Source organism: Cynoglossus semilaevis, chromosome 14 (genome assembly GCF_000523025.1).
Source record: "Cynoglossus semilaevis isolate Cse_v1.0 chromosome 14, Cse_v1.0, whole genome shotgun sequence".
Classification (NCBI taxonomy): domain Eukaryota; kingdom Metazoa; phylum Chordata; class Actinopteri; order Pleuronectiformes; family Cynoglossidae; genus Cynoglossus; species Cynoglossus semilaevis.
Window position 1 is genome coordinate 6,629,567 of NC_024320.1, and position 13,023 is coordinate 6,642,589.

The following is a 13,023-nucleotide window of genomic DNA, read 5'->3' on the forward strand; positions in this document are numbered from 1 at the left end:
TACATTTAAAGTGTTGATATGTTTGTCAGAGGAATGACTCCTCTTACCATTTACCTCTAACAGTAAGAGTGTAAAATCTCACACCTGCCCTCCTGTGGTCACTTGGAAAAAGCCCTTAAGACATCCATTAAACTGATATTTGCCTATCATATATATAGTGTAGTAAACGTTAAGGAAATCTTATTTATCCATTGATGGACGTGATGATGTCACACTGTAAGACGTTCTTCGTTAGTGGCCCGCGTCACATCGACAAGTCGTTTTGTAAACACAGCTATAAAAAGACAAATAAAACATGCCTGCATGTTAAATCAAAGACACAAAGGCTAGTACTTATACACTATGTCATTTGTAGCATCACTAAAGTACTTAAAGCGTTGTTAACTTGGTGGTTGAAATCTTCTGGGATGAACAGGAAACAAAGCACAGTACTGATAGGGCTTCGAAGAAAAAAACCCAAAAACTTTAAGATTCCTTCATTAGACCAGCTGATATGCTCCGATATAGGGAGGAGCACAACACACTGAGTGCTCAGGTCACTTCAATCGTAATAAATACAGTAGTTCAAAGCTTACGTGAGTGCACTTTTGCAGCCACAGAGCATCAATGACGCGTGTTGTGTAATGACTGTAGACCATATACAAGAAATGGACATAGCTATCAGGTTGCAAAAGTGAAGCCAAAAAGGATCCCAAATGTGGAACCACTGCTTTCAGAGTCTTAGAAATAGAAATGAATGTCAAAGTCAGGAAAATGATATTTCTTTGAAAGGGCTTTGCTCACTCGTTCATCTTTTCCTTTAAAAAAGTAATGAAAATATGTACATTTGAATCCTCTTTTGAGGAAATAAATAGAATAGATGATATTTTTCCAGAGATGGTGGTGCATATGAGTGGACAGGATGTGACTGACACCTGGACTGTCTAATGGCTAAGATGGGTGTTTCACTACAACATGGTTGTATGTGCGTTGTTTCTCATGTTGTGCTTTATCATCTATTTTCCCCTAAATGGGACCAAGATGACACCATGCTCTGTGATGAAACCAACAATGTTGAAAAAAAAGAACACAAAGCTTGAGGTCACTAACACGTCTGATAGGTCAATCTTACAGTCAGAATTAATATAAAATAAACAGGATTTTTTTCTGTTACAACAAAAAATGACATTTCCAGCTTCACTTTGCAACCTAATGACTTGATCTATTTCATTTATATGATGGCAATGCATAACACCTGCACTGCACAGTTGGTGGTCTTGGAATGACGTGCTGAGGAACATCTAGCAGTTGAAGTGCTTGTGCCTTTTTCTCCACAGCAGCATCCAGGTACGTAACTATAATGAGTGGATCTTTACTCATGAAAATACCCTTACAATAATGGGAAGGCTAAAAAGAATTTAGATACCGACAAGGCTAATCCTGCACATTTACGGCAAGACTTCAAGGCTAAATTCTACCACTTCCACCAGTCCAAACCTTAAATGTCACATAAAGAAACCCGGGCTCAAAAATAAATTACACTTATAGCAACGATGGTTATGCTGTTAAACAAAAAGAAACAATAACACAACTTTAGGAATATGTACATACTGCAACTGTAAATACAACAGGATCCGTTGAGCCTAGAAACAAACAAGGAAACAAACCAACAACCTATGAATTTGGCAACAAGTCCTATGTTACAATAAGAAGGAAGGTATCATCAGCAAAGATATGAACAAAGACAAATCCCATGTTAGAAAATATATTGCTTCCTGGGTATTTCTGCTGACGACTACCTTTGAGACACAAGCAAGACAAAGAAGAGAGGGTTTTTGTCTTTTGTTCTTGGATCTAATGCTGGCAGTCAGACTCCATGGCGTTCGTTTTCTGACAGTCCCTTCATGTTTGTCTACAACTCCACAACTGGGTTTTTGTTTAGGCTGTAAACACATGAACATGGAGGTGTTCGCTTGCTGTGTTTTCTTTTTATTCCAAAGAGAGAAAAGCTCTCAAAAACACAGGCCGGATAAGTGAGATAATTTAAGACACATTTTGAATTTTCCTTAACGGGACAATAAGACGAATGAAATAAATCATAACAGATCTGACGTGGTGATTGTCCGGAAAAACAAACTTCCAAAAGACCGACGTCGAACGACAAAAAACATAGAAAATGTGATTCGTTAGTGAGCTTATTCCACGAATCAAGACAGATGCCTCTTAACATCCCAGAACATTTTGACCATAAAGTGTCTACAAGCTGCAAAAGTTCACTTCCTGGACCGGTAAAGGACAAGGAGGAGACTTGTAGATGGCAGATGCCCCCCCAACATCACAGAAGGTGTCAGGAATTGTATTAAACATGAGCAGAGGACCTGCTCACATCCAGGGTTTCACACACCTAACGGCGCCCTCCTGTGTTCAAGTGGAGAAGACATCGCCAGGGACAATCCTTATTTATCCAGTCAATTTGAAAACATACAAACTACTACCGTAGGCTCACTGAGCCGTCTTCCCTCAGTGGTTCACTCCGTCAGGGTGTTAAGTGTCGGACGGACACGGCTAACGGTGCCTCTATACTTCAGTGGAGAAGAGGATGCTCTGCCGTTTACTGTCTGGAGTGGGAATTGTCTCTAGCTGCAGGAAATACAGCAGCACCTGGACCTGCACGGACATCAGATTAGAAGACAGAGTGGAATAAAACATGAGGGATTTATAGATAAAAAGAGTAAGGCAGAAGGTCTGAGAGTGTCACCTGTGCCATAACTTCCAGGGACCAGCTGTCGCCCATGCTGATTGGCTGCGTGGGGTTCGCCGGGATCTTGCTGTCCTTCTCAGAGGGCCTCAGCAGGGTGGGACCAAACACTGTTGCCAGGTTATGGAGAGACATCTTGTTGACACTCTCCTTCTCTGCAATCCTGCAGACAGGAACACAAACGTGAGATCGGTCGGGGTCCTAGTTCTGGAGTCTTAGGGGTTGAAAACATCCTGCAATTTTATTCCACTCACACCTCTCAGTATAATACGGTTAGACTTTCAGGCACTGCAGGTGTGCAGTTTCAAGCAAGGTCCTGGAATTATGCATGTCTGTATACTTCTAATATGAGGCAGCAAAACTAACTGTATTTCATTCACGATGGACAGATACCAGACATAATACGTGTGATATGGAACCTCTGAGATGCGTTGTGTGTAGCAGGACAATGAGGAATGAATGACTGTACACTGATCTGAGCAGGTAGGGAGGACTCCGATTCAGAACATTAGGGCAGCAATCAGTATTTATTTGTGATTAATCACATTTGTATCTATAGTTAAGTCATGAATAATGTGTAATGTAGGTTTAATATTGAATAAAGTAATAAACATGGGAGTTACTGTATACAAATATACAATTTATTTTATCTCAATTACTAGGGTAGCTGTGGAGTAATCATGATACTGATCCTCATCGTAATTTATTTAAGTTAATCGTGAATAATCATGATAAATCGATGAATTGTATTAATTTATAAAAATGTCAGGAAATGAAAACTCAGAGTTTGAAGCCTAGGTCTTGAGATGGCATTTTGAGCTTGGGGAGCTTTAGTGAAATGAGAACTCTTTCCAGCAGTGTGTGTACAGTTAAAGACCATAAATGATTTGACTATGTATTAGAGCAAAGATAAGAGGATGAACGGTGGAATTATTAGCTTTACAGTGCACGTCATTCTACCATTCTAATAATTAACGTGATAATCTTGTTATTTTTCTTCTTGTTTTATTGCAACAATCCAAAATATGGACAAATATTCTGGCAAATGTATCTCTTGCACAACACATGAAGTGTATTGTGCATTTACACGGTGTTTGAAGGTGTTTGTAGCCAGTCTTTTGTTTGTTTGTACCTTTTCAGATGATCCAACAGGAAGAGAAATGTGACCAGGTTGGGTTCTGGCAGTGACAGCAGCAGGTTCAACATGCAGCTCTCTTTGGCTACACTGTCAGACAACGCTGGAAACAGAAAATGCCATAGTGTTTTTAAACACATTGTACAAAGCGGAAGCTGTGTCTGATTTTGCTGAAACAAAAGCTGTAGGTTTGGAACTTAATATCCACAGCTTTCCGACTTACTGATGCCGCCTGTAAAGTTGGGATAGAGGTCGTCAGTGAAAAGAGGCTCAGGTAACTCTCTGAAGTAGAGCTTTAAGGTCCCCGCGATGGCATTGACGTCCATCTCACTCATCATCACTGACACATCCTTGTTATCTGCAGGATGAAGAGAGGGAATTCAAACAACACGAGGACAGAAGGTTGTGCTGCAGCAGAGATAACAGGGCAGGAAAACATCCAAAGAAGGCAGTTGCTAGGACACAACTGTCAGCAGCCAGTCAATAAGATACATTTAACCCACTTTGCTAAGGAAACCGCAAAGATACATAATGCCATGGAAAGCACAGATTTGAAAAGGAGTTAGTACGCAAGTCTGGTTAATGATTTGACTGGACTGGAGAAAAATATTCTGAAAATCTCCAAGATCTAGGATGATAACCACCTGTTCAACAGAGATTACATTTCCAGTGCAATTGAGAATTACTGTATGACCACCTTAGGGATGCAAAGTCAAAATCCTTTCTTTTAATTTGTTCTTAATTATATCATACGAAGCATGCACAGAACAAGGATGTTAACTGTACTCACTCGTATCAAAAGCTGTTTTGAGGGCCTGAATATCAGTAGCCACCCCTGATACCCTGTAGATGCCCACCTCCTCCATTCCCCTCCTTTCTATCTCTTCTAGGCACTGCCGAACAATGTAGGGCACCTTGGAGCGCTCTCGCCTAAGAGAAAAATCAGTGGTGAAGTTAATGAGGACGCAATATATATTATACATAGAGTGGCAATAGAAATGAACTATATATATTCAATAACAAAATGTGCATTCTGAGCTTTAAAGTATAAAATAAAGTAAATGAATGACATGGAGAGTAGGCCTCAAATACTACCCTGTGGTACACCTTAATATGAAATATGATCATGTTCAATATGACTGGTAAAATAACACATTTTGTAAGTAATAAGTACAGGAAAACAAACCAATAAATACGCTTTGAATAAATACGCTTTAATGTGTTACCACTGTAACTCACTTGGTCACGGTGGTGATCTTGACTCCAAAAACACCCATAGGTTTCCGCGAAGGCATCCTTTTCAGGCTGAACTCTCGACTAGTGAACTTTATGGACAGTTTTACCTCAATCTGACACACACACAAAGAAAACGTGTAAAGTGCAGGAATAAAAATCGGTTTTGAGATGACTTTGATAAAAACTTTACTTTTAAAACCGGGAAAGTTGATTACTGATTAGGAAAATGTAAGATTCACAATGTAACTCTGGATTGTACTATGATATAAGAGCATGTCCGTACTGACATACCAGAGGTGATTGATGTGAGGAGATGGATGCATTAGATTAGACTGAATAATGACTCACCCCATTCATGGGAATAACTGTTCTCTGCCAGTCTTTTCCTTGGACAGCCTGAGGGTCAAGCTGGATGAAAAGAACCAAAAAGAGTTATTATTATTAAAATTATTTCTGGAAGAAGAAGAAGAAAGTGAACTCCTTGTCATTGTGACACAGCACACCACTGCACACAACCAAATGTGACCTCTGCTTTTTACCCCTCACCACAGTCAGCAGGGGGCAGCTTTAAGTGCCCGGTGAGCAGTGTGTGGGGACGGTGCCATGCTCAGAGCAGCTCAGTGGTAACTGAACCTGAAACCTTCCAGACCCAAGTCGGCTTTCCTAACCACCAAGCCACCACTGCCCCCATGTATACCCATATGGACTGTGTAATCTTGGACATATAATAATTCACTCTTTTGTTCAAATGAATTCAGATTTAAGTTTTTCACATTTCCTACAATGTAATACAGTGTCATTCTTAACAGTCCAACGTGTCCACGGTGGCTTCTGTCAAAGACAGAAGTGGCTGTTGTTTGCCCTGGATTTAAGACAATCCTGCTGAGCAACTTTCTCACCACTCTGGGTGGTTTGGTTACGATGACATCATCGGTCTAGAAAAGGATTGTGTCACACGATTAACAAAACAACCACTAGGTGGAGCCTGTGACTGTAACAAGGCTCATTTGAATTGTGGATGAAGTGTTACACACTGTACAGGTTTCATAAGGTAAATCAAATAAAATGATCATTCCACACATATGAAACACTCATACACATACAGACTTGGAGCAGTGTCCAAATGTAATCTTCCTGCTGCAGGCTTTCAGTGCCTGATTTGTTTGGTGCGTTTCTCCCTGCTGTTATCTGTCTCTTCCTCTGAGTGACACTCGACATTATCCTGCGGGTCGGCGCCATGTTCATGGCCCTAATCACACGCTATCAACTCTGCAGCCTGCAATTCTGTCAAACGCAACGTGAGACAGTGATTTTGAACAGGGTATTCGGCTGTAATTGTGTCACTCTGACGGGCGGACGTTTCGTCACTTGACAGAACTAATGTCATTTCAGAGTTTGCGTGTTCACATCTGGCGGTGTCAAAAGCCAAAACACTAAGAGTTGGCTCACTGCAACAGACAAACTCCACAGCTTCTTGTTCCTGATTGTGTAAACCTGTAAATTGGACTCAGTGGAGCCCCTAACTCCACATCATGTTATTTTATAGAGTCATTAATCTAATCAGCCAGTAGTGATATACTGTAGATTTCATGCTCTGTGCCAGCAGTGGTGACATAAGTGCCTATCAGTCGTGATTCATGTGTCTGCTGAACGATGGACAGACGGGGGGAGGATGGGAAGAGGGGGTGACGTCATGTCATACCGGGATCTGTCCCTTCCCCATGATGCGGTCCGTGCTCTCTCCGTCGTCTTTGTTCTGCTTGGTCTTGTTGTAACACTTCTCGTAGCAGAGCAGCCTCAGGGTCTGCGAGCCCTCCAGCTCGATCTCAAACTCCTGGAGGAGAGAAAAACAACAACAGCATATGATAAAAAAAACCCACCCTGCAGTGGCATTTCAAGACAAAGGGAAAAAAGGACAAGAATGACACAGAGATAATGACAGACTGAAAGCTGTTACAGTCAGAAAAAAAACATACAGTACTGCTCCTCTGTACTGTAATCCATACATGCAGCTACAAAGCCCAGCTGACCAATATTCCCTGTAATCATGTAAGAGAGCTCTCTGCATATGGTTTTCACGTCGGCTTCTTCTCCAGACTATAGTGGACAGATGTGAGTCATCACCAGCGGATCCTCATTAGCAAATATTATTTACTCCAAGCTGAGCACAGGCTCTTCAGGCCATGACAGACTAAAGTGTGGAGACAAAGAAAAACCCTTCACTCTGAAGGTATCTCCAAGCTCTTTGTGGTGCAAATATATTTACATGCAGCTGTGTATTACCATTACTGCACGCACAATGGTGATCACGCATATATCTGAAGTACAGATATCTGTGTCTTTGCTGTTTGTCTGTGCGACATACAGTGAATAGTAACTATAAATATATAGATATATTTACAAATATAGTTACACAAACATATTGTGTATTTGTCCAATAAAATGTATATGATGATTGTATGTATTACATAACATCAAGATATATATATAAACATAAGATAAAATATATGTAGAAATATATCATATACAAGATGTATATGTTGTGTACAATATGATATATTTAGTATAATATCCGTAATATCCAATAATATACTAAATGTAAATGTAAATGTAAATTATCATCAGAATATATTCTAACAAAATTGATGATTGTCAAAAGATGCACAGTTATAAATACACACAATATATTGGTAATATATATATGGGAATATAAATACTGAAACTAAGATTTCTTGGAATTCCAGAGATCCCAAGACTGGTAGCTGTCTTTAACAGTGAGTGAGTGTTTCAGAGTTCTGGTTTCTCACCTCGTTCCACTTGGGTTCGGTGGTGTATCGATACACTCTCGTCTTGGCTTTGTTTGAGAAGAAGCCAAAGGAATCAACCTCCAATGTGCAGTAGAGATCTGACAGAGACAAGAGAATTTAGTCAATACATCTGACTACAGATCTGGTTTACGTGTGTGGAATAGGGATTCCAAACTTCCGGTCTAGGGCCCACTTCTAGGCCACAGACCTTCTACTGTATCTGTCCCACAACTTAGGAGCTAAAGAATTATTTTACAAAAAACAACGTATAATTACTTATTTATGTACTGTGTATTATATTGTATTATGTATTATTATTATTTAACGTATTATTAATATTTTAAATGTTACGGAAGGAACAAAATGTTTTTCTCCGCTGCACTGTCCATATTTTAACCCACCACCTATCAGGATCTCATGTTCATCCACTCCATGTGTATTTTCTGTTGTTTGCACCGAGGCTAAAGGTGAGTGACTCACTCAAGCTCTGTTTGAGGCCGGAGGCGGAGTGGACGATTACATTCAGGAACCCGCAGAGACCGGGGGATTCGTCCTCTGGAAAAACAGTCAGAGAGAAGACAAGGGGGAGAGGGGTGAGAGGGGGTGAGGTGGAGGATTAGAAAAACATGCTGATCTGGGTTTGTTTTGGAGCAGACTCCCACCTGGACATGTGGATTAAATCCCTATATATAATTCATCCTCATCTCAGACACAAATATTTAACGTTTTTATTCCCTTCCAAGGCAATTTTTGTTAACGTGTAATTCCCAGGAGAAATAAATTATCCAGACCTACATGCTAGAAACTCTAATATTTAATAACTTTTCTTACTTTTCTTTTTTTTATATTAAATAATTCTAAACTCAAGGTTGAATTTGATGGTAAAACTCATTAATAACAATCTAAAAAAAACCAATCCAAAAGAGCTCACCTTCTTTATTGACACTCAGTGGAATGTGGTGGACTGTCTGAAGTTTCAAACAGGAGCTGGTCAACATTTGAAGCTCCACAGAAGACAGAGAAGAGGTTTTCAGACCTGGATAAAGAAATATTTAGTTTCTTAATTAGGGCTGTCAAACAAATATATTTTTGTATTGTAGAAAATCACAAGGTAGCTGGGAACTAATCATCATCAAAATTTAATCTTGATTAATCAAGAGATGACAAAAAAACAATGCTTTAATTTTAGAAGTTTGACACATTTTTTTTTAAAGTGATGCTTTGGAAGAAGTCTTGATGTTTTAAAATATTTAATAGAAAATAAAATGCTTTTTTTCATGATATCAAGGTCCAAAAACGTTTTAATCTTATAAAGCTATATTTTTTGATAGAAAATAATTTAACTTTGTAAACTTGTCAATTTTTCAAATTAATACACCTTTCAGACTCAGTTACTAACATGATTTAGTAATGTAGTGATCCTTAACGATTGTTCAATGAGCTGCACTACAGGTCCATGGTACTGATCAGTACCTATAACATTTTATATTTAAGTTAAAGCTTCTAAGCTACACTACACAAGTCTAACGTTATAAATTTCCTGTGTGCTCATGTCCACAAATTCTGTTTATTACATGAGAAATTCCACATATAGCAAAAAAACCCTAACATTTTTGACACAATATTTTTGAGAAGCTCACATTTCTTCTGCTGTTCTTTGATGATTTCCTTCCACTCTACACGTTCATAGTCGGAGGAAATCAGGAAACTGTAGCTCTGGAAAAATAAGCACACAATTTAAAAAAAACCCTGTTACTTCAGCATATGAAAACACAGAGAACAGCGTGTCATATTTATATTAACAGTGGAGATGGAGGGAGTCGTCACCTTGCCGTTCTTGTTGTAGAGTCTGATGGGCATACAGGGAGATGTTAGCAGGAGAAGAGACTCCTGTTCAGACAACTTCTTCCTCAGACGGTCAATGACTTTAGAACCTTTATTTGCTCTCTGAAATCACACAGATGAAACGTGTTTGAGCTGCTCCGGTGTACCCAAGAAATTAAATATTAAAACACATTTTAAAAGGAGCATCCACAAAGGATTAGCCATTACTGTAGAGCCAAGGAAAAAAAACAAATTGTCTGGAATCAGAATTTGGATTTAGGTGCCGAGAAGTAGCCAAAAAATACTTGCGTCCATTTCTAAAGTCACTTCCTGTTTGTTTACCAAAACGTCCACTAAGAGACATTACTACACTTCTCCTTCATTACATATGGAATAGCTTTTGATTTCCTCATCCTTAAGGTCGTTTGCTACGTCTCTGTCCCTACGACCTAATGAGTTGACATCGTAGACATGTTGGTTGGTTTCCTGGTCTCTCCGAACAGTTCCGCCATTTCTTTTGTTGGTCTGTCTTCTTTATCTGTGGTCATTTCTAGTCACATGAGAGCTACACTGCTCAACACCGGCCCATTATTTTGATGATACGGCTCATTCTCCTGCACTGTTTCCATGCATTTTTAAAAAGTCGATGTTTTAGTCAGAACAAAAATCCAATTTTCTCCGATGTCAGGTATGTGAAAGAACACACACACACACACACACACACACACACACACCTTCTCTCTCTGGATCTCGCTGCGGAGGTGTGAGATCTTGACCTTCATGGTGTCCAGCTCCTCATCAGGGACCTGGGGGATGGTGAGTGGTTCAGCCTCCTCAGGCCCCTGGAAGGTCAGCTCAGTCAGAGGGATGTACCACTTACTGTCGTACTGCTGGCTTTTCCTGCAGGTAGAAGGGAAATTGGAGAGATTTAAAAAGAGATATGAAGAGATTCATTTCTAAATGAAATTTAAAAAAAAAAAAAAGCTCCCACAAACAAAGATATTGTGAATGAGGGAATAATCCTCAAACTGCAGTGGACGTCATTCAACTTTTGCGGAGTAGGACAAATAGACAGAAACCCATTAAGCCTCTCACCCTCCGATCTGTTTTTTCAGTTTGGCGCAGAGCAGCAGATCAGTGAAGAGGAAGACGTGTCTCAGCTTCCTCGCTCCTTCCACCAACTCCACCATGAAGCCGTCCCTCAGCAGCTGCCGGTTCTGTAAGAAAAACGTCAGAGAAAGGAGCTGGGTCAGGGAAACAATAGCTGAGATGAAGAACATCTTAACTCACATGTTATAGAATCAGTTAGCAGAAACACACTGTATACATAAAAACATCGGCTATTTTATTAGCCTGACAATGAAGAGTCAGCAGAGGGGTTTTGTTTCCATCGGAAAAAAAAAAAGACAATTCCTCCTTCTGTCTATGGAGACGTCACGACAAAGCTCACCTAGTCATATGAATCAATCATAACAGATCAAACTGATTATTACTCCAGCAGTTTGGAGACTTGAACACTAAATAGAATCGATTCAGCAAATTACCTGATAATTGTTTTGTTTTATTCTCTCACATTCATTGATTTTCATGTCACTCAGGAATTAATGAGAAAGTGGAGGAGGAAAAGGGAGTCTTTTTTTTGGAACCCTAAATGAGAAAGTGGAGGAGGAAAAGGGAGCCTTTTTTTTTGCACTGACGTCAGACTAAGTAATTAGATGTGTAATGCTGCACTGTGCCACAAGGGGGCAGTGATACCAATTTCCAGGAAAGATTTTCGACATATAACATGAAACTTTGAAGGACTGCAGGGAGCAGAGACAGAAAGTGTTCATAATTGTTATGTTGATCAAGTGAAATTGGAGTTTTTTTTTTTCTTTTTAAAGAAATGGAACTGGATTATTAAACTAATGGTTAAATGTGTTGGTTGTAGTTTTTAGACATGTCATAAACAGTAAAGAGATTTAATCCTGTTCACAGAATTCAAATGTTGAGGGTGTGAAATCACCAGCTGGCAGACATATATGGTCATATATATATTTTTTCATAATGATGAGCTAAGCATTTCTGATGCGCGTGAAAGTACGTATCAGTTGAAGAGACAGGCAATTCTTTTGAGCAGGTGTTTGAAACACCTGTCCCAGGGGCCACTGCCGGCCCGCAAAAACCCTCACATCTGGCCTGAGACTATTTGTCAAATATTAAATAATCCCCATGATTTAATTAGCTTTTTTTTTTTTCTTAATTGTTGAACTGCTTTAGCTGCTCATTAAGAATAAGTCAAACATTTGTTATTTGCAGTTTAGGAAATAGTTATAAATATATGTTAAATACATATTACATTTACAGTATATTAAACAACTTTAAAAATATCTAGATTTTATCATATTTAAAATTAAACCATAGCTCGTTAGAGTTTGAGAGACCCGGTCAAGAGAGACAAGTCACTACAACTTGTTGAGCTATGACATAAGACAGCAGTCACACTTCACTTCTCCACCGTTTGTCTGTCCAACAAAGACTTGGGGTTTGGATTTGTTCCCCGAACCCTGTGCTACACCAGCATCACAGTACCCCCTGTCTTCTTCCCCCTCCTTTTGGACGTACAGATGTCAGTGTCAGTGCCAGAGACTTATGTGCTCACTAAAGGTGCCTGGACATCATGCTGTGTCACATATGTGTGTGACAGAGCCAGTGGAGAGAAGATGACGACAGAGATGAAAGAGAGAGAGAGAGAGAGAAAGATGTCAGGGAGAAGATTCCTCATTCCTCCTGTTTAAACCCAACTGTGTTAAACTTCACCAAAATAGTTCCTGTGCAGTACTGCGTTGCTGAAACTTCTCCTTATGAACGACAACATAGAACCAATGAACAGCTGTGGTGTAAAAACGTCCACGGAGGTTGGAAAAATCCTGCTCTAGAACCAGATCAGTGTGACATCTGTCAGTCCGCACACAGCAACATGATGAAATCACACACAGGAAAACTGAAAGATTCAGACGTGTCCGGTGTGTGTTGTAACGCACCAACACAGAGAGGACAGACAGCGATGTGTGTCCTGTTGGATTTGGGGTTTTCATTCCTATTTTTATCACATTATTACAGTGAGTATCAACTGGCTGATATTGTATTCTTTTAAAACCACAACACTTTCTTGTCCTATCAGACATACAGCTGTTGATCACTCACTGTCCACTTTTCTTTTCTTTGACCACTGAAGAGTTGGAAGTTCAAACAAAGAGTACAGCAAAACAGTAAAGTAGAGAGTACTACACCTCATCACTGGA

General features: G+C 39.6%; 1 protein-coding gene across 1 annotated transcript in view; it reads right to left on the reverse strand.

Moving 5' to 3' along the window:
- Positions 1–6: 6 nt before the first annotated feature.
- The window catches only part of LOC103389399 (breakpoint cluster region protein-like), an 87,007-nt gene continuing 73,990 nt past the window's right edge, over positions 7–13,023 (reverse strand). The window contains exons 9-23 of the mRNA XM_017038820.2: positions 10,835–10,956; positions 10,474–10,639; positions 9,743–9,862; positions 9,556–9,631; positions 8,847–8,951; positions 8,396–8,470; positions 7,916–8,013; positions 6,811–6,942; positions 5,457–5,516; positions 5,112–5,221; positions 4,663–4,802; positions 4,096–4,230; positions 3,870–3,975; positions 2,738–2,900; positions 7–2,646 (exon numbers count right to left, since the gene is read on the reverse strand). Of these exons, the coding sequence (XP_016894309.1) occupies positions 2,557–2,646; positions 2,738–2,900; positions 3,870–3,975; positions 4,096–4,230; positions 4,663–4,802; positions 5,112–5,221; positions 5,457–5,516; positions 6,811–6,942; positions 7,916–8,013; positions 8,396–8,470; positions 8,847–8,951; positions 9,556–9,631; positions 9,743–9,862; positions 10,474–10,639; positions 10,835–10,956 (1,698 nt within the window). The 3' untranslated portion in view covers positions 7–2,556. The remainder of the gene's footprint in view (positions 2,647–2,737; positions 2,901–3,869; positions 3,976–4,095; positions 4,231–4,662; positions 4,803–5,111; positions 5,222–5,456; positions 5,517–6,810; positions 6,943–7,915; positions 8,014–8,395; positions 8,471–8,846; positions 8,952–9,555; positions 9,632–9,742; positions 9,863–10,473; positions 10,640–10,834; positions 10,957–13,023) is intronic.